At 41.7% G+C, this 20,710-nt stretch overlaps 1 protein-coding gene across 2 annotated transcripts in view; it reads left to right on the top strand.

Annotated features, from left to right (window-relative positions):
• LOC135215557 (mitochondrial inner membrane protein OXA1L-like) overlaps window positions 1–20,710 on the top strand; it is an 82,981-nt gene that overhangs the window by 48,106 nt on the left and 14,165 nt on the right. For both annotated transcript variants that reach the window (XM_064250395.1, XM_064250397.1), the window contains exons 3-6: window positions 13,938–14,013; window positions 17,525–17,653; window positions 18,934–19,122; window positions 19,290–19,433. In XM_064250395.1, the coding sequence (XP_064106465.1) occupies window positions 13,938–14,013; window positions 17,525–17,653; window positions 18,934–19,122; window positions 19,290–19,433 (538 nt within the window). The remainder of the gene's footprint in view (window positions 1–13,937; window positions 14,014–17,524; window positions 17,654–18,933; window positions 19,123–19,289; window positions 19,434–20,710) is intronic.

Genomic DNA, 20,710 nt, shown 5'->3' with positions numbered 1-20,710 from the left:
TGTAATTACAAAATTCATATGTGATAGTATTTTAAAGAAATACAATACGTACTAATCTATCCATGTCACTTTTAATTAAGGTTAAAAAACTCTCTCCTCCTAACTCTCTCTCTCTCTCTCTCTCTTCTCTATCTCTCTCTCTCTCTCTCTCTCTCTACTCTCTCTCTCTGCTCTCTCTCTCTCTCTCTCTCTCTCCTTTTGCCACACAAGATAATAATGGGTCATAATGTTAACTCCCTCCCTCTCTTTCGCTGGAAGCGCTATAAGTATTTTTTGAGAGAACAGAGAGAGATAAAACACTCTCTTTCTCTCTCTCTCTCTCTCTCTTTTACCGAGATGAAAGAATTTTATGGTACTAGTATGTAAAATGTTTATTGATAATTTCAGTTATTTAATAATAATAATAATAATAAAACTTTAATTACAAAATTCATAATGGTCGTATTTTAAAGAGATGAAAATGACCTTTCCATTTCACTTGTAAGGATAATTCCTCTTTCTTACTGAGATGAGAGAATTTTTATGGTAGATGCACGTGTTTATTATATTTTCAAATAATAATAATAATGATAATAGAAGTAGTAATAATACGATAACTAATTTCAAAAGAAAATTCTTCCCTTTGTCTTTTTCTGTATCAATTTCCCCACCTCAACTCGAGTGACACTCGAGCTTAACAATGCCATACAATGGTCAACGAATTTAATGGTTTTATGTAATCTCTCTCTTTCTCTCTCTCTCTCTCTTACTGAGATGAGATCATTTTCATGGACGTGTATGTAATAAGTTTATCATTAATATTTTCCAATAATAATACTATAAGTACAAAATTCATATCTGAGTATTTTAAATACAATAATCATTCGATTTCTCTCTTTTAAATACTGTAAGGACAACTCTCTCTCTCTCTCTCTCTCCACAAGATACTTGTCATACATTTGGTGTTTCTATTTCTTCCTTTTATCTCTCTCGCTCTCAGCAAAAGAATTGATAGACAGACAAACATAATTGCACAGTCCTCTCTTTCTCTCTTCTCTGGAGAAATATATGTATTTATGGGAGGGGGAAAAAGTTGCCTACAGACATTCATTTCAATCTACTGAAACCGTAAGGAGTTATTTCTCTCTCTCTCTCTCTCTCTCTCTCTCTCTCTCTCTCTCTCTCTCTCTCTCTCTCTCTTGTATTTTAATGAAAATATACAGTAATTTGTGAATACACAGTGTTGCACATGAAAAAAGTAAATTAGTGATAATTTTAGAGATACGGCCCTAAGAAAAATTGCAAATTAGTAGTGAAATTTTCCCTGTGGACATGTTTTCAAGAACGTCGTTCCGGCTTACGACGATTTTCGGGTTACGACGCGTCTTAAGAACGGAACCCCCGTCGTAACCCGGGGACCGCCTGTATCTGCCAGGTAAGTATGTACAAAACTTTATTGTAAAATAACAATATCATTTTACCTGAATACAGATGTGACATGGAATGTCTGCGTTCAAATCAATGCACTTAAATCACTGGACAATGATAATTACCGCCTGATATTGTTAAGTGTGTTTACCATTCTAAATTTAAACACAAAGACTTTCTCAGAGCTATGGAGATGGGTCTTTCGTATTGATTTCAAAATATTTGACTACATCTTAATAGTCTTAAAATTTATTTTATTGCAGTCGTTTACACATTCAGAGGGATGACAAGGAGTGACTGCGCTCTGCAAAACCAGAATATTGGATATGATTTTTCTGAGAATTTTCTTGAGGACATTATCCACTTGCAAAATGACGGGATCATAAAAAATTACATAGACCTATAATGGCCTATGTCTTTGTGTCGGTTTACACAGCTTATGATATTGTAGGGGCTCGGTGATGTTATATGCAAGTATCTGTTGGTATACTTCCCATCCTCATCGGAGTATTATCGATTGCGATGATAATTCTAAGTTTCGTCAGTATCTTCTTTGGGTATAAAGGCAGACGTTTAAAACTCATGTTTGTAAACTTAACAATGTATTTGCAAAACTACATCTCTTGAGTAGATGCAAGAAGTTTTGGTTCTTGTTTTGGTTATTCTGGTTTTTGTTGCTACTGTTATGGTGCTTGTAGTGTCTGAAAAATTTTCATATGGTAACGTTACATTGTAGAATAAACATAGACCTGAAATACTGGTGTAGAGAATCTGCCTACTCATGTTAATTGAAATGTAGCCAATTGTTTTAATTAAAAGTAGTTGAGATATTTATGAATACAGTGGTCCCCCCGTATTCGCGGGGGATGTGTACCAGACCCCCCCGTGAATAGTTAGAACCCGCGAATGTTTGAAACCCCTATAAAAATGCTAAAAACAGCCTATTTTGTTAGTTAAAACTCAAGAAAAACCCACTAAAAATTTTCATACATGGTTTTTTTAATAGTTTTATCACAAAAAGTGCATTTTATGATGAAATTCATAAAAAAACCAGGAATTTGTGGATATTTACCATAGAAAAATACCGCGAATGCGCGAATTTTCCGCGAATAATGCAGGGAAACGTTCCAGAGAGAAATCCGCGAATCTGGAGAACGCGAAAACATTGGGTACTCATAGACTGGTTTTGATCATCTCACACATAACTTTTTCAGCTATTATTTATTTTTTTCTTATTTTGTTAAGTATCTTATGATGCCTTCCTACCATAGTCTTGATTTTCATAGAAATGCTGTAGCAGCCTTGTATTTACTCAACACGATTATGTAATTAGTTATCCCTTTTGTAAATATATTTTTAGTATAGTTCATTGAGAGCAGTTTTATAGTTGTCTGTAAGGCTGAGACAGTCCTATGATTGATCTGTGTGTACCATCGGCTGCATGGTCACAAGTTTTACTTTTATTCTCTGTGGTAGAAGTGGCATTACTATGGGCATCCATGTTTATACAGTGGCCCCCCCGTATTCGCGGGGGATGCGTATCAGACCCCCCTGTGAATTTTTAGAACCCGCAAATAGTTGGAACCCCTATAAAAATGCTGAAAACAGCCTATTTTGTTAGTCAAAACTCAAGAAAAACCCACTAAAAATTTTTATACTTGGATTTTTTAATAGTTTTGTCACAAAAAGTGCATTTTATGATGAAATTGATAAAAAAAAAAAATTGTGGATAGTTCTCATAGAAAAATACCATGAATATGCAAATTTTCCGTGAATAATGCGGGGAAACATTCCTGAGAGAAATCCGCGAATGTGTGGGTCCGCGAATCTGGAGAACACGAATACGGGGGGGTCCACTGTATGTGCAAATTCCACTTTATGCATATACATATTTTATGGAGTTGAAACTATTACTATTTTAATTAAAAGGTGTCTATTTCCAACAGATATGGGTAGAAACCTATTTGCAATAAGAATTTGACACATAGGCCTATGCCATCATTACCTCAAAATATAAGAAATTAATGTGTAGGTCCATGCCCTGCCATTCCCTCAAAATGTAAGAAATTGACATCTAGGTCTATGCCCTGCCGTTGCCTCAAAATATAAGAATTGATGTGTAAGAATATACCCTATCATTGCCTTTGCCTGAAATTATAAGAAATTGACTTGCAAGCCTAATCTTTCAATGATATTAACATTTGACATGCAGGATTATGATGAGTTAATACCCTGATATCGGAACTGAATGTATAAGTTTGTCGGATTGCTTATGTAGGGCAACACCAATTTAAAAGGGAAAAAAAAGCAAGATGCTTATGTATTTAAGCTGTGCATGGTAAAAAAAAAAGCTGCACAGACAAAATGATCAGAGCTATTCTTAATGATATATAACTTCATATATCTTTTATCAGAGATGTCAGTTGCATTACGTCACAACTCCAGGAATTCAAATCTGTGGTGTCATGATTTGTGCATGAAATTCAACATTACCGAATGGAGTTAACTGGTGAATCATTTGGACTGCTAACTAATGTGACATCATTCCCCCTTTGAGAGCTAGCCAGTCACTGGCATGCAGTGGGCAGGGCTGAGCTGCAAAGGTAGTTGAACTCTACTATAGATAATTATTCTGAAGTTAGTTCCCATTTGTATTGGACAGCTGTATGAGTTATGCTTAATTTCCTTAGGTTTAGTATGTATGTATTTCTATTGTACATAGTATATTTTTATTTTTTGTCTGGTCCACTTTCTAGTGTAATGCTAATGAGTAGTGATGTGTATTTTTAGTAGTTATTCCGTTTATATTCACTACTACCCCCTTAATCACCAGTTAACAGCCTTGTTACCATGTCAACAACCACTCCAGCTTCTGCTGAGGAATACTTTGATTTATATATCTAGGAAAAATATAAAGTACAGTCATACCCCTACATATGAAAGCCCCTACATACGAAAAATCCAAGTTACGAAGGCAAAGACGAAGATTTTTTTTGCTTCTGTGAACGAAAATAATTCAGGTTGCGAAGGGGTGTACTGTTAAGTCCGAGATTCGCCTGGGCCGCCAAGAACAATTTTGAAACTTGTGTGCCGCCAACTCGGTAGACTCACCACCATCCTCCCGCTCTCCCATTGGTTCCTGATGCTAGTTACTGCCGTAAGATCCTGCTCTCCCATTGGTCAGCATCTATCCCACCATGCATCTACGTAAGGGAGTTCCTCGACCATTTCGTTTCGGCAGCGTTATTGTACATGTGGAATTCGTTCATTCACGTAGATTTCGTTTGTTAACATAAATTCATGTTAGTGATTTCACTTTTCTTGTACTGTAAGTTATTTTATCGTGTTGTGTGTGAGCTTTATTACTTACGTTATTAGCCATGGGTCCCAAGAATGTTGCTGAAGTTCACGGAAAGAAAGGATGCTTTCTATGGAGACAAAGATGGAGATAATCAAGAAGTGTTAATGTTTTCTGCCATTTGTTAATGTGTTTCATGAAGTTTAATGTTAATGTTTTCTGCCATTTCTGCCATTTCCACATTTTACTACATACATACATGTATGTACAGTATTTCTTGTACTCTGTACACTAATACACTTTATTTACAGGTAAAGTAACGATTAGGTTAGGTATTGAATGGTCCAAATTGTTGTACAGTATTTCATTGTTTATTGGTCAGTTTTGCTTTATTATAAAATTTACTGTGGTGTTTTTGTAGGGCTTGGAACGAATTAGGCAATTTACATGTAACACGTAGTTCTGGATACGAAAAAATCAGGTTACGAAGGCCGCTTCGGAACGAGTTAATTTCGTAACCTGGGGCACTACTTACAGCCAGTCCCCAGCTTACTACGTTCCGAGGTTACAACGCTTTTCAATTATATTTATCAGAAATTATTTCCAGTGTTACGACACTTACAATGCTGATCTGGCAGAAGAAGTATGACTCCAAAAGTGCAAAGTAATCAATACTTGAAGGTTTAAAGGTTTTTTGATGAAAAATGCAAAAAGAATGCAGTTTACATAGTTTTTAATGCACCCAAAGCATTAAAAGTGGTTTCTTATGATTTTTTGACGATGTTCCAGCTTACAACTCTTCTCAAGAATGGAACCCCCGTCGTAACCCGGGGACTGCCTGTACTTAAAAAAAATAACTTTATTTTACCATTGTTGCAGTGAAGGCCAAACTCTCCAGGCATAAGCTAATTCCACTGTGCATTTTGAGGCTAAGATTTACTTCAAGTCAACATCAAATAAAATTTCAAGGCCAAGACTGAGTTTGAGACCACAACATATGAGGCCAAGACCAAGTCTGATTCCAACCTTTGTATTCTGTGTTTAAAGTCTAGGTTTTAAATTTTTACCACACACAATCAGTCAGTTAATCAGAGGTTCATTATTGTGAAGAATTTTAACCTAAATAATCAAATATATTTCAAGTGATGTGTTAATAATAGGGAGCAAGTATGGCTTTGTACTGTCTATAGTTGTTCCCCCCAGTGACCTTTGAAAATATCATACTGTAGTTTATGTAGCTATTATTTTGAAAGTACTACCTAAAATGATTTACTGGGTAGGTAAGTTTTACTTCAGCTTATATGATTATTCTATAGCTGATGTAGCATCCCTTTGGCCCCTAGCTGCAACTGCTTTCATTCCTTTTACTGTGCCTCCTTTCATATTATCTTTCTTCCATCTTACTTTCCACCCTTTCCTAACAATTGATTCATAGTGCAACTGTGAGGCTTTCCTCCTGTTACACCTTTTCAAACCTTTTCACTAAATTTCCGTTTCAGCGCTTAATGTCCTTAGTTGCCCCAGTGCTTGGCATTATGCCTAAAACCTAAAAAATCAATAATTAAATTGAAATCATGGGAATTGCAAGTTTATTGAAACTCACTGTAAGATGTTAGTGATGCTGCTAAACATGTTTCAAGTGTACTTAAAGAGAAATGCTCATTATCAGATATGATGTACACCATTAACATTTGAACCTTACAAAATGTAACATAAAAGTATTGCATGTTTTCCTTTTGTTCCGATACATAATACAAACCCTCGGTCCTTTAACAATAGGAAGGTAACTAGCGGCAGCTGGGACGGTCGTAAGCTTCGAACAAGGGGAGAACGGTAGTTAACTGCTTGTCCGATCGTGCGCGCGCCCGCGCGCCCGAGAGGTGAAGAATCACTTTTGCTTTCGGCCGCGGGTGTGAAGGACGTGTTCGTCATCGCTCTCTGCCCGCTTCATCGTCGTATGCTTTGTTTATATTGTGTTTTCTATAATGGTTTGACTTGAAAATGAAACTGTAAGTACACTGTTTTCATTTTCATTACTTAATTATGAATCAACATGGAGCTATCGCCGTAGAGACGGCGATTTCCGCTCTTTTCATGAATTGAACCCTTGAATTATGTCTCGGTGCCGAGGGCGTTAACTCGCGCCGAGTCATGTATTTTGGGCGAAAGTGTGTAATTGAAAGATGTAAGTACTCTTTTTCATTATATTTTTGCCCTGTGCGTTCGTTGCCGAGAGCTTGATTGCGCTCGGCAAGAGCCTCTTATTTTGTATGAATAGAATGCAATGAAAGTGGATTCGCAATGCAGTTTTCTTTTCATTTTCATTTATTAATTGCATCAAATTTAATTTTGGATCAATTTCCGCTCTTACCCGGGAATTAATCCTTACGATTTATTGCTGTGAAAGTGAAAATAGCAAGTGCAGTATTGTTCATTTTCATATATATTTATGATAGCATCATATTATTATGGATCAAGTTTCCGCTCTTACCGGGAATTGATTTTTCCCTCTTTAAGTTCTATGAAGTGAATCGCAAGTGCAGTATTCTGTTTCATTTTCATATTACTTTTCACTGCTGTGCGGGGGTAGGGGAAGCGAAGGTCTGCCAGGAAGTCGTCGGAAAGCTCTCCCGCGACTCCCTTGGTATCCGATTCTTCTTCTTTCCTGCCCCCCCGCTCAGCTTCCTCGTATTTTGTTTTTGGGGTCTTCCTTCCGTTCGGGGTGGGGCATGTCTCCCCCCCCGTGCGTGAGGGAACCCCTCTTACTAATCTGTCTGTGCTACCGCAGGTGCTACATCCGTGGGAGACGACCTTGGACAGGTATGGACCACTGCGGCTGCAGGGCGTGCCTAGCATCCACGATCTGCTGCAGAGTCTAGCGAGGTCTGGGGCGGTGACCTTGGAGTGGTCTCCACTACAACCTTCACGGCCGATTATGCTACACTCCCCATGCTGTGTCGGTGACGCCGTCTGCCGCTTCTAGGGCCGGTCGCCGCCGTACCGAGGAGGGGTATGCCGCCGCCGCCTGTGTTTTCTTCGTGTTGCCTGCCCCAGACTTCCGCTGTTCCAGCACTTGCCCCTGGACCGGCCGCCAGTACCACGCTGGCTGCCGATGATTCTACGAGGCGATGGCTGGGCCTGCCGTACCTGTCGCTGATGTGGTTCCCGCTACTGGCTTGGCTGTCCCTTCTGTGTTTACCGCTGCCGCTGTTCCTGCCGCTCCTGAGCTGGTTGCTGTTCCTGTCGCTCCTGGTTCCTGCGCCTGTCCATGCTGGTCCTGCCCATGGTGTGTCTTCCCCAGTCCCAGGTCCTTCCGGACAGGTGCAGTCGGGCCGTGTTGCTTCGGCAATAGGCCCGACTCCGGCCTGGATGGAGGACCTGACGACTGTCCTGCGTGAGCTGACAAAGAAGAGGAAGGTGTCATCTTCGTCTTCGTCTGTTGCTGCCTCTTCCCCTTCGACTTCTAAGGCCCATAAGCCGAAGAAGAAGAAGGCTGCCTCCCCCCCCTAAGAAGTCTCCTTCGGGAACTTCTAAGGGCCCGTCCCACCTCGGTGGGACGGGGGGGTCCTTCTGCTGGTCCTCCTGCTCCTTCGGGAGCAGGGCCCGTCTCCCCTTCCGTAAGGAAGAGATAGACGGGGACCAGAGGAGTATCGGTTAGCTCTGGTACTTCCTCGCCTGGTGCTAGCGGCGATGCCGCTACGCCAGGTTCCGGCTCGGTCTCTCGTTCGCGGGAGATCCCGAGTGTACGCTCTCCCTCGGGAGACCGTGCAGCCAAAGTTTCGGCGCCAGAGTTCGCTCGGCGCCAAGACCACGGCACGGAGCAGAAGGCTGGCGAGAACCGCTCAGGTGACTCTCGCCAGGCCAGCGGCCGCTCTCGCAGCGACCAGCCGGTACCTCGGGTGGACGTGACGGTCTCTGACCGGCCACGGGTTGAGGCTGGGAAGAGGTCCCCCAGGTCCCCTCGACCGACGGTACCAGCCTCGGCTGGTACCAGCGGTTTGACGTGCCGCGAGGACGCTCACCGGTCTCACGGCGAAAGCGAGCTCTGCAGGTCACCTGACCGCCGCTCCCACAGGGACCGGGCGGATACGGTGACCAGCAGCAGCTCGTCTGACGCACGGGACCGGGGTCGACGTGCTCAGTCGAGCCGCTCGCCACAGGTGAGCGGCACGGCCAGGCCTGCAGATCGATCCCCACCGCGGGTTGGTGATCGGCTGCAGCCCCCCACGTACGCTGGTCCTGCCAGCGAGCGGGGGGGGAGCGTCAGGTCTGTCTCTCCACTACCTTCAACTTCCTCGGGGTACACCGGGAAGAGCGAGGTAGCTAGGAGTGATCGTGAGAGGTGCGCCGCTCACGATCCCGTCACGGCGCCGCACGTGCCACGTATGGTCTTAGGACCAACCAGGACGTACGCGCAAGTGATTGGAGGCGACCGTCAGGGGGAGAGGGGGTAGCGTCAGTTCTGTCTCTCCGATACCTTCAACTTCCTCGGCATACGCCAAGAAGAGCGAGGTATATAGGAGTGATCGTGAGAGATGCGCCGCTCACGATCCCCGTCACGACGCCGCACGTGCCAGGTTGTCTTAGGACCAACCAGGACGTACGCGCAAGTGATTGGAGGCAACCGTCAGGGATCTGTTGCTGGTCCTTCTTCTGAAGGAGGAGGGTCCTGGGAGCTCCTCTTGTTGGAGGGACTGGACGGTCCTACTCCTCAAGACGCTGTAACTTCCGAGATTCAGAGTAACTTTACCCAGGTTATTGCACTGATTCGTCAGCACAACGACCGGGGGGAAGGATCGCCGCTCCCACCAGCAGAGCCCATGTCTCTGCTCGAGTCGTTTTGGGGCCCGAGAGGGAACCCAAACCGACGGTGGGTATGCCGCGATTGGAGCTTGCCGATTCTGTCTTGAACCAGAGTCTCTCGTCTCCGGACAAGAAGGCTCTCTCAGTTTCTGGCCGGTCGATCAAGCTACTTCCACCTCCTTCTACTGCGACAGCGGCGTTTCTACATGTCTTCGGACACCGTATTTAAATACTCCTTCGGTCCTCCTGAGAGGTTTCGACCTCGACGAGGACTGGAATGAGTCGGAGGACGGTATCGGCTCTCTCCTGTCAGGTGTCGATCAGCCCCACCCAGACGACGTTCACAGTGGCGGCAGACCCTTACCTACAGTGAGAGTTCGTAACCCTCCTCGGGAAAACGTTTTCTCCTGACGATACGTTTTCCCAGACTCTGAGAGGCCATCGCCGCAAGGCGATGGCTGCTCCTACTCTTCTCCAACTGCTAGTTCCACTGGGAAGGCGAGCGAGTATCCAATTCCTCCCCCATTCCCTCTCTCCTTACGGCTACGAGGGAAAGGGGAAGGATCCTACAGAGATTTCTCTGTAGGATCCCACGTTGGGGACTGCGCTACCAGGGGGGACCTTCGGGTCCTACCTGACATAAGCCCCGGTAGTTGAGGAGGGATCCTGCCCCATTCTCGATTTCTACGGGAATCGAGAGGACCACCAGCCGATATCGTTTGACGAATTCGGTGGGGGGTTTCGCAGACTGCTTAGAATTCTACGGAATTTCTAGCGCATTCAGTGTTAGAGTTCTTACGATCTCCAAACACATATGCGAGACCACGGTCCAAAGTGAGCGAGACGAGAATCCCCGATATGTTACACGATAATCGGGAACCTCGCCTATGCTCGAATTCCTGGAATTTCTAGCATTAGGAAGAAGACTGCTGCTGAAAGAAGACTATCTCACAGTAGGCGACCAACCTGGAATAGAGAAGAACGGACGGGAATATCCAGTTTGGCTGGAACTATCGTCTTAGTATTCTGTTCACCATTGAAGCTTTCCTTCGAGGAAGACTTCTCCTTCACTCTCCTTTAATAGAGAACGAAGGTGGTCGATCTCCAATCCTTATTTTGTTTTCTTGAAGGAAAGAATTTAGGATGGAGATCGTTGTTCAGAATCCTACAAATATACTACGTATATTAACCTCGCGACTTGATTCTGCTAAGCAGTTGAATGGTCCGAGGGCTAGGCGCATATCCTGGTTATTCTACGGATTGCGACTTAGACGAAAAGTATTCTAATTGAACTGCAACCCGGGTTGCCTGCAACCTCCCAGGAGTTTCCAGTTTCAATTTTATATACTTATGGTGTTGTCACAACAACACCATTTAAGCTTTTATATTTACCGAAATTCGTTTCGCTTAATATAATTGCTCGAGCATATCTTTTTATGCTCGGTGGTTCTAGCCGAACGCATTCCTTTGTGGAAAGGATTACTTGGCAACTCAGGATGACGAGTCAGCGACAGCTACTGCGTATTGAATTGCCCGAGGCATTTCAGTATCAGCTGCCGCTTTGAGATAGACGGTTGTTTATGTCTTTCTCACCTGCTTTGATTGAATAACAACCGTATCTCTGCCCAACAATCACGGACTTAAGTCTCTGATTAACGGGGATTCTCGCATACATGAATGACCATCTACTGCTGTGAAACGCTAGTATTCATCGTCTTCGGTATTGCGAGAATTTTAAACAGATATCTATTCGACTCTCATCTTTCTGTTTACCGCACGGTAACAGAATTCTGTAATAGTCTCTTGCTGCATCGTATCCCGATAATGCGAATGATTTTTGCGGAATCTGAGTTTGTCCTCAAAATATCTTGTATTCGGAGGTGTACAATTGTTCATTGTTCACCCCGGATTAGCAGATGTATTGAAAGACATCGCCTACTCCCACACCTGCCAGCTCTACTTCCAAACGTTCAGCCCATGAGAAGCAGTTCTTCAAGCGGCTCTCCCCTGTGTTTCATTACTGAAGAACGCCCCGCTTTCATTGCACAACGGACAGCAATGAAATGGCGGTTAGCGTTTTCAGTCATTTGTAAGCACAGGTTTAGAAATCTTGAGATTCCTTCTCTCGATTCAGCTGGAAGACGTAGGTTGCATTCATTGCCTACCTTCGTCTTCAACGTCACATAGTGTTGTTTTTTCTCCTTAAGCTGAGATTCAACGTCTATGAGATTTTCTTGCCATCAGGGACCTCGGTCTTTTGAAGGCAATTGACTTTCGCCTTTTGAGCTTATGCATTAAGAGAATCATCGCCGCGCCGTCCGGCATCGGTGACTAACAAATATTTTATTTGTTGGTCTCTCAGCATAACTCTTTAAAGGGCGAAGGTCACGTGACTTACCCGGATGCTTGGACAACTTGCCTCTACTGATTCCGAACCAGTCAGTCGGCAGCTGTCAGAGCGCCCGAGTCAGTTACGAACTATGCTGTGGACTTAGTTCGGTTGTTCCAGAGCAATCATTACTTCATCTTAATAGCTTGTCAGTATGAGTACTGTACATAACCAAAGTCGAGAAGAGGGATAGGTCATACGACTATTCCCTTCTTTTCGTCTTAGGTAACTGCATGACTTCTCTTGAGAAGTCAAGCACAAAGGGATGGGGATTTGTGACGCTCGATTTCGTACCGATCTTCGTAGCGAAGACTCAGAACCCTTCGGTAACTGACGATTGGTTCGAGTCCTTCACAATACCCTCCCTAATGGACTTCACCGCCTCCGATACGAAGGCTATGCTGCTTTGTCCTGTGAAGGTGCGACGGAGCTGTCTGAAGAAACTCGACACCCAGGATGAGTGTGGACGCCTCTTCATCATTCTCTCGCGTTCCGCAAGAACTTCTCCGTGGCGCAGGTAATGAAGGCAGGCGCCTGGTCCAACCGGACCGCATGCACCTCCTTCTACCTTCAGGATATTGCCCACAGTTCCTTGGATCTTTTCCTTGGGAACCGTGGTGGTTGCTCAACACGTTGTGTAGTTAACCCAGACCCTCGCAGGCTGAACAGCATCGAGTCCTGGTGTGACCGTAAGAATGGATGAGGAATGAGAGTGTGACTGGCTCCTCTTCCCATCTTTTTCTTCCCTCTACCTTTGGGTAGAGGGACACGGTCGTCACCCTGCTGGGTAAGGACGAGATGCAGGTGAGCTACTCAATAGAGCACCATCCTATCCCTTTCAGTAGGGATAGGAGTAAATATATCCACCACTTCTCCAACAAGGGGAGGAAGTGGATGCCAAATTGAGACAAACCCATCATTTTATGATTGTCTCTTGCAAACAGGAACAAGTTCTTGCTTGCTGGTACGAAGAGATACGCTTGCCTCTCTCTTAGTACTTGGCCCAGAGGTCTGACCATTGATCCTGCGGTGCACACCCCGATCAATCGGACAGAGGTTTGGATCCCTCCCTTGCTCTTACGACCAGGGAGGCACTCCAGGGTTGGACGAACACCAGTCTGTTCACCAAAAAGACTCAGATTCCTCCCACCAAGAAGTGAGTCTTCCTATTGTTAAAGGAGGCCGAGGGTTTGTATTACGTATCGGAACAAATGACAATTTGTCGAAAATTGCATTTTTCCTAACTATACAAACCTGAGGTCCTTTACATATAGTCCCACCTCATGCCACCCCTCACTCTGCAACTTTTTGCATGGGCCTAAAGCAAAAGTGATTCTTCACCTCTCGGGCGCGCGGGCGCGCGCACGATCGGACAAGCAGTTAACTACCGTTCTCCCCTTGTTCGAAGCTTACGACCGTCCCAGCTGCCGCTAGTTACCTTCCCCTATTGTTAAAGGACCTCAGGTTTGTATAGTTAGGAAAAATGCAATTTTCGACAAATTGTCATTTCATATAACAGTTAGTGGTAGACTGTGGTAACTGACAACCTCTCAGAATAACGTCCTGCTAGAATTAGATGCTTTCAGTTATCATTCATTAATATTTAGATGTCCCTAGAATACATTTACAGACACCTGACTTAAGAACATTCAACCTAAAAATATTTGGAGACACAAACAAATGTGATTGCAAATTGAAATTATGTTCAGAATTCTCCTGTTTGCCACTCTTAAAATCGAATTTTGTTGTGCACCTATTTTGTACATACGGGACTGTATTGATTTTATATATAAAATCATACTGTACTTAAATAGGCATGAAGAGTACAGTAATCAACTTCCAAGCAGTTCAACATAAATACTGCTGCCCATTTTCCAAACAATTCAACATAAATACTGCTGCCCATTTTCCATTAAAAGCTTTTTGTATGGCAATGATGTGTATTAGAAATTTTTTATGACCTTAATATTTAAAGTTAAGATTGTGAATTTTTGTGTATCTGCTTAAAAAATGTAAATGACTAATTTACCTTTTTTACAGACGTTTGTTGTTAGTGCAGCTGAACCCCTTCCCAGTGACAATGAAACTGAAGCCTCGCCTTTCATCAACAGTGGAGGTATATACAGTTTAAGTACTGAATTTTGGTGAAGATAAAAGTTTGTAGGGCATGTTTAGTTTAACTGAATGTCTGTTTTTTTATATAAAGAAACTAGTCATAATTGAAAATCTTTCATTTGAAACAGATAGTGGTACTCTTGAGGATAATCTATCATGGAGTCGCATCATAGATGCCTCGGATAATTATTATTATTATTATTTTTATTATTATTATTGAATATAATGGCAGAGTTTACAGAATTCTCTCAATTCTTCTAATAACTTGCTTTTCTGGCACACTGGTATTTCTGAGCAGCTGTCCGATATTCATCATTGTTGATGACCGATGTTTGGTCATCAATGGAATTTCGGGATGGTGTTATCAGAGACAGTGGGTCAGGGACAGGCTAAGAGTTGGCAACAGGTAGTCAGGTGTCTCTCGTAGGTCAGTAACAGGCCGTAGTCGTCAGGGGTCAATCCGTATTTTTTATGTTTCTTTCAGGTTTCTTGAAGAAGTCTACATGTTTTGGCCACCTCGTCTGGCCATCATCAGGATGGGATCGCTGTGTGTAATGAGCTACTTCGGTGGGATTCATGCATTGGACACTGCTTGTGGCATCATGAGTGATGTCATCAGGGGGACAGCTTCTGATTGGCTGTCCAATCTGTGGGCGAGCCTCATTCTCATAGGCGATGGTAGAGGTCTTCTCGGAGGGCAGCACGATTTCGAGGGAGGTCTTCAGGATGAGAGTTAACATTTTATCACCCCTGGGATCCCTTTGATGTAATGGTTGTGGTAGGGAGTTGTCTGCTGCTCTTCTGACCTCAGTGTGGAGGAGGAAGGTCTCCTGTGTGACATTCATACTGAGCTTCTCCCTCTCAATGTGCGATGTACGGTGTTTGTAGGATTTGCAGACATCATATATTGGGTGCTTGGTTGACACAGTGGACCCCCCGTATTCGCGTTCTTCGGATTCGCGGACTCACACATTCGCGGATTTCTCTCGGGAACGTTTCCCCCGCATTATTCGCAGAAAATTTGCCCATTCGCGGTATTTTTCTATGAGAAATATCCACAAATTCCTGTTTTTTTATCAATTTCATCATAAAATGCACTTTTTGTGATAAAACTATTAGAAAAACCATGTATGACAATTTTTAGTGGGTTTTTCTTGAGTTTTAACTAACAAAATAGGCTGTTTTTTGCATTTTTATAGGGGTTCCAAACATTCGCGGGTTCTAACTATTCACGGGGGCGTCTGGTACACATCCCCGGAATTAGGGGGGACCACTGTATATATCTGTGAATTAATTGCAGTAAAAAGCATGTATCCCACCAAAGTAGCTCATTGCACTCAGCGATTCCGTCCTGATGATGGCCAAACAAGGTGGCCAAAACATGTTGACATCCTTAAGAAACCTGAAAGAAACATACGAAATATGGATTGGCCCCTGACGACTACGGCCTATTCCTGACCTACGACTCTTAGTCTGTCCCTGACCCTCTGTCTCTGATAAGACCAGCCCAAAATTCCGTTGATGACCATAAGCATTAAGAACATCAGACAGCTGCTTAGAAAATACCAGTATGCCAGAAAAGCAAGTCATTAGAAGAATTGAGAAAATTCTGTATAAGATCAATTCTGTAAATTCTGCCTTATATTCAATAAAACATGTTTGAAGGAAGATCTGCTTCCAGCATAATTTTTTATTATTTTTATTATTATTATTATTATTATTATTATTATTATTATTATTATTATTATTATTATTATTATTATTATTATTATTATTAACCAAACAAAAACTTCTTTCAGTTTTCTTCTGAAGATTGAAAAAGAAACCCACAAAATCACTTTGTAACCTATTTACTTCTAAGTATTTACATTTAGTTTTACTCCACACTCGAGTACTTTCAGGCCCTTCTGTGGCCCATTCTCAAGAGATGTTTGGGATGTTGTGGCGGAATCACAAGCTAGGAAAAAACAAGCTGCAGAATCCCCCCACATCAACCTAATCGATCCAGCTGCCAAACCCACCCTCAGTCACACTTTCTTCTATACACAACAAATATACGCAGGACAATTGACCTATAGCAACAAAAACAAAACAAAAACAAAAACAACACAAAACACACGTACTTACCAACACTCCAGATACTCCCGGCTGTCCTGTGCTGTCTGCTGTCGAGGTCGCAGAGATACCAACCTCAACCCACAACCACAACCCACAACCAAAACAACACAACAACAAAACAGGAACACAACAACAAAACAGGAACACAACCACAAACCAACAACAACATCCAAAGACCACAACCCACAACTCAACAACAAACAAGAAACACAACCACAACCCAACAAAACAGCAAACAACCAAGGAACACAACCACAACTTCACACATAACAACAAAACTCAACAACACAACAAAAGACCAAAGCACAAACAATTACCAACAAAAAAAAATAGCACAAAAGGCAACATACACACCCACTAACAACACCAAGCAAAAAAAACACTAACTTAACAACAACAATACAACACACAAAAAACAGCTAATTTCCAATCCTTCAAATAACTGTCCGACACTACTAACATCACCAGTTCTCACCAAAGACTTGCTTAAGACTGACCGAAAACTCTCACTCAAAACACAGACCTCCAACAGCAAAACAGCCCAGAACCTATCGACAACCAATTCAGTCATTAACTATGCTTCCAATACAGCAATTACAACTCTCTCCTCTCTCTCCCTCTCTCTCTCTCTCTCGCTCTCTCTCTCTCTCTCTCTCTCTCTTCTTCTCTCTCTCTCTCTATCTCTCTCTCTCTCTTTAATCTCTCGAAGAATGTTAATCCATTTCTGTTTTTATTAGCCCTTTCTACTTTGTCTTTGAAAACTTGTCTCTCCACTAGGCCACCCCAATTTTGCTGGTCCTAAGGAAATGCACTTTTTCCTCTCAACTTCTGCCAGCCTAATCACTCATTTCTTTTAATACCTCTGGACACAATTTCTAAATAGCTAACATCACCCTGAAATGAAAGAAAATATACAGAAATTACCACACAAGGTTTCAACTCAATGAATATAAAAAGTAACATCCTTAATTATAGCTAAGAAAAATGAAAAAGGGCATAGTGGTACAATTAAGTTTGTCAACAAAAGTTATGGCTATTGTATATAATTTTCAGATTTTTAGTGTAACTAGAAAATGTTCTGGGTGCTTTATTTTCCGACATAGAATATATTCTTAGGATTCTTAGTTCAAAGTTGTTATTAAAAAGAAAAAATCTTCTCCACTGGGCCGTGCTGTGCGTCCCCATTGGGCCTTTTATCCTAATGTGAAAAATTATGTACTGTCAAATAGAAAATGGAAATTATTTCAATAAGTGCCATGTGGAGAAAACATTTACCAGTTTTTCTCATTTGCAAGTACAGTAAATTTTATCTGTAACTTGAATAACTATCCACCAGTTACCTTTTCTTTATATACAAACTGTAATTATAATTGAACATTTTCCATTTGAAACAGAGAGTGGTATCCTTGAAGATAAATCTGCCTTGGAGTTTCCCAGTATCATAGACACCTCTGTTGAACCTCCTTTACCCAGTATCACAAATACCTCTGTTGAGTCTACTTTGTCCTCAGAAACCACAATAGGTATGTGAAATGCTAATTTTTAAGTTGCTCTTGTTGTTGTTGTTGATGATAAACAAAACCACCCCTAGACATAAATTGTCACAGGTGTTCATGTAGAGAGTAAAGCCATCATTTCATCTATGCATTATGTATTACTGAATTCTGTACTTGTTGGCATGCCAAACACTTTTTTTATTATTAAAAGTATAAGGAGTTTATAGTCAGTGTCATTAGTTGAAAGAGAAGCGCATGTGTTCAATCAGTCTTGTGGCCATGAGCAGCTGGTGTAGGTGCTACCAAAAAATCCCACCCTCAGATGTAAACAAAAAAATTACTGTGTCCTCTTATAACAAATCCCTATATTGAATTTTGGGAACCTGAAGGTACATGTTGGTGTATAGGAGTGCACATTCATATATGGAGGTGGTAGTTGTCTCTAGTTTTGGACCGTCAGTTATGGGCTTTCGACTCGGGCACAGAAGTCACTAGTACTTTACAAGTTAGTCCTTGTTTCCCTGTAAGGATCCTGCGATAAGTCACTCTGAGCACTGTACACCTTGTTGTGGTTCCAATGTCTGGCAACAGTACTTGCCAGTAAGGATCACACAAGAGGCAGAAATGTTGAGAATTTTTTTTTTTTTTTTTTTTTTCTCCCATTGAAAAGCTTTTAGTTTGCTTGGCTGAACATTGTTTCTTTGGCTGCATTAATCCACCTTCCTCATTGAATGTGGTAGTCTGCTAACTTTAACAGTAGGTAAGATTTATTCTAAATAACGAAAATTTTCATGATAAAATAATTTGGATACTTACCTACTGTTAAAATGGAAACCAATCCAGCCTCCCAACATCTTAGTGGGTGGTCAAGAAGAATTCTGATGAACGTAAACATTTCAAAGCCGCATGTTGGGAAATAGATGATTAAAGAGACAGTCCTAGCAGTTTAGCCAAACATTTTTTTTTTAGTTGCTGATCACACCTAATGGCACAAAGATACAAGAAAACTTTAACAGTAGGTAAATAATTAATTTTATCATGAAAATTTTCTTATTTTTTCATGGTACTACTGTACTTTTATTTTGTGTGGTATTTTCAATTCCAGCAATTATCTTACACTGTATTTGTTGTAACCCTCCCAGATCTAACCCCTGTACAATAATTATGCCCATAGTTTCAAATTATACCCATGGTAACAAAATCATTATAATTACAATGTAAAAGAGTTTAGGTGAGCATTTACCTGCATTATTTTTCTAATTTTTATTGCAGTGACTAAAATCATACCATGGTGATTTGTTTTACAGAAAGTATAACCTACATTCCCCCACCACCAGCACCACCTGAAGCACTTTCTCAGCCACTTAATGCTTTAGGGGAACCCACTATTCAGAGTCTTGGATTGGGAGGTTGGAGCCCTGTTGGCATGATACAGAATTGTCTAGATTACCTTCATGTTTCATGTGACCTTCCATGGTGGGGAGCCATAGCCATTGGTGAGTGTATTAAATAAACCGTCATTATAATTTTTGTTAATGGAATTTTTGATCCATTGAAAGCATAGCATAAAATGTTTACTTATCAAATAAGTTTTTCTACTCTATAGAGCTCTGGTTTTGTGATTTTTTTTACATTAAATTTGGCATTTCTATATGTTTTCTAGCTACGGTTTGCATCAGGGTATTGATCTTCCCTCTTGTGATTACATCCCAAAAAAATGCAGCAAAAATGAATAACAATCTTCCTCAGTTACAACTTCTTCAAATGAAGATGACTGAAGCAAGAAATTCAGGCAATCAGATGGAGTGTAAGTAGTTTGTACCTTGTCGTAAGTATTTAAAAAAAAAATTAATTTCAACTTATTGTAATTTGTTGAAACCAAAAGTAATTTTTTCAGTATGAACCCATTACTTGAACATCTTAGTTCATCTGTAGAACAGGAAGATCTGCTGGCACAGGTAGGTTAGTGCATGGGCATATATCCCCTCAGATCTCACACACTTACGTGACCCATGCTTCTTGAAGTTTGAAGTGATGACAGAGGTGTAGCCCTGAGGAGTGCGATATAGAGGATTTTTAGGGAAAAAGAACTCATTTTTGTTTTTATGTATTTACAAGTTTTATCACAAGCCCATCTCTGTAACTTGTCCTGAATAAGGCAGGAGCCTCCTGAGCTTCTGCTGCTTTGATAAGATGAGTTGGACCAAAAGGGACACAGGAGCTTCTAAACAACGATGTGTAAAGAATTCCAATATTCCAAAGTTTGAGGAAAGAGCCTGGCTGCTCTCCTTTTATCTGCAAAAGGATACCTATAGGCCTCTAGCTCTTGTTCTTCGGTCCAAAAGTGGTTCTTGAATTTTTTTTAGCTTAGGCACTGAAAAGATAATTTTGCATCTGCCTAAGGGCTATGGTTGGGCTGAAGTGAGAAGAGATACACTGGATATTGAGTCTCTTCATGCCTTTCTGACTGTAAACAGTCCTAACTGCATCAGATGCCATATTACATTGAAAGGTACTGTATTCACCTTTTCCCTGCTCACTATACTGACTGGGAAGCTTGCATGAAGGATTGTTGACGGATTGTCCTCTCAGTCTCTAACCTTTGACATAAACTGTTTTGGATATGGCAGAGAGTATTAACCACTCAGGTTTCAATTGTTTTGGAATTGTGCCACTCCTAAGGAGCAAGTATTTAATTAGTGAAAGTGCATATTCTCATCGGGAAAAATTACAAATTCAAGATATATATACAGGCGGTCCCCGGGTTACAAGCCGAAAATCGTCGTAAGCTGGAACATCGTAAAAAATCTTAAGAAAACCTTACTTTTAATGCTTTGGGTGCATTGAAAACTATGTAAACTGCATTCTTATGACATTTTTTATCAAAAAAACCTTCAAATATTGATTATTTTGCATTTTTGGTGTCATATTTCATCTCCCAGATGAGCGTTGTAGGCGTCGTAACCCTGGAAATAACGTCTATTGACAAGCGTCGTAACCTCGGAACGTCGTAAGCCGACACCTTCGTAACCCGGGGTCTGCCTGTATTTGCAAACAAACTTGATGATATAATCATAATCAATC

The sequence above is a fragment of the Macrobrachium nipponense genome, chromosome 5, assembly GCF_015104395.2.
Source record: "Macrobrachium nipponense isolate FS-2020 chromosome 5, ASM1510439v2, whole genome shotgun sequence".
Taxonomy (NCBI): Eukaryota; Metazoa; Arthropoda; class Malacostraca; order Decapoda; family Palaemonidae; genus Macrobrachium; species Macrobrachium nipponense.
Note: the sequence above shows the minus strand (reverse complement) of the source record. Positions and strands in the feature narration are given on the sequence as shown.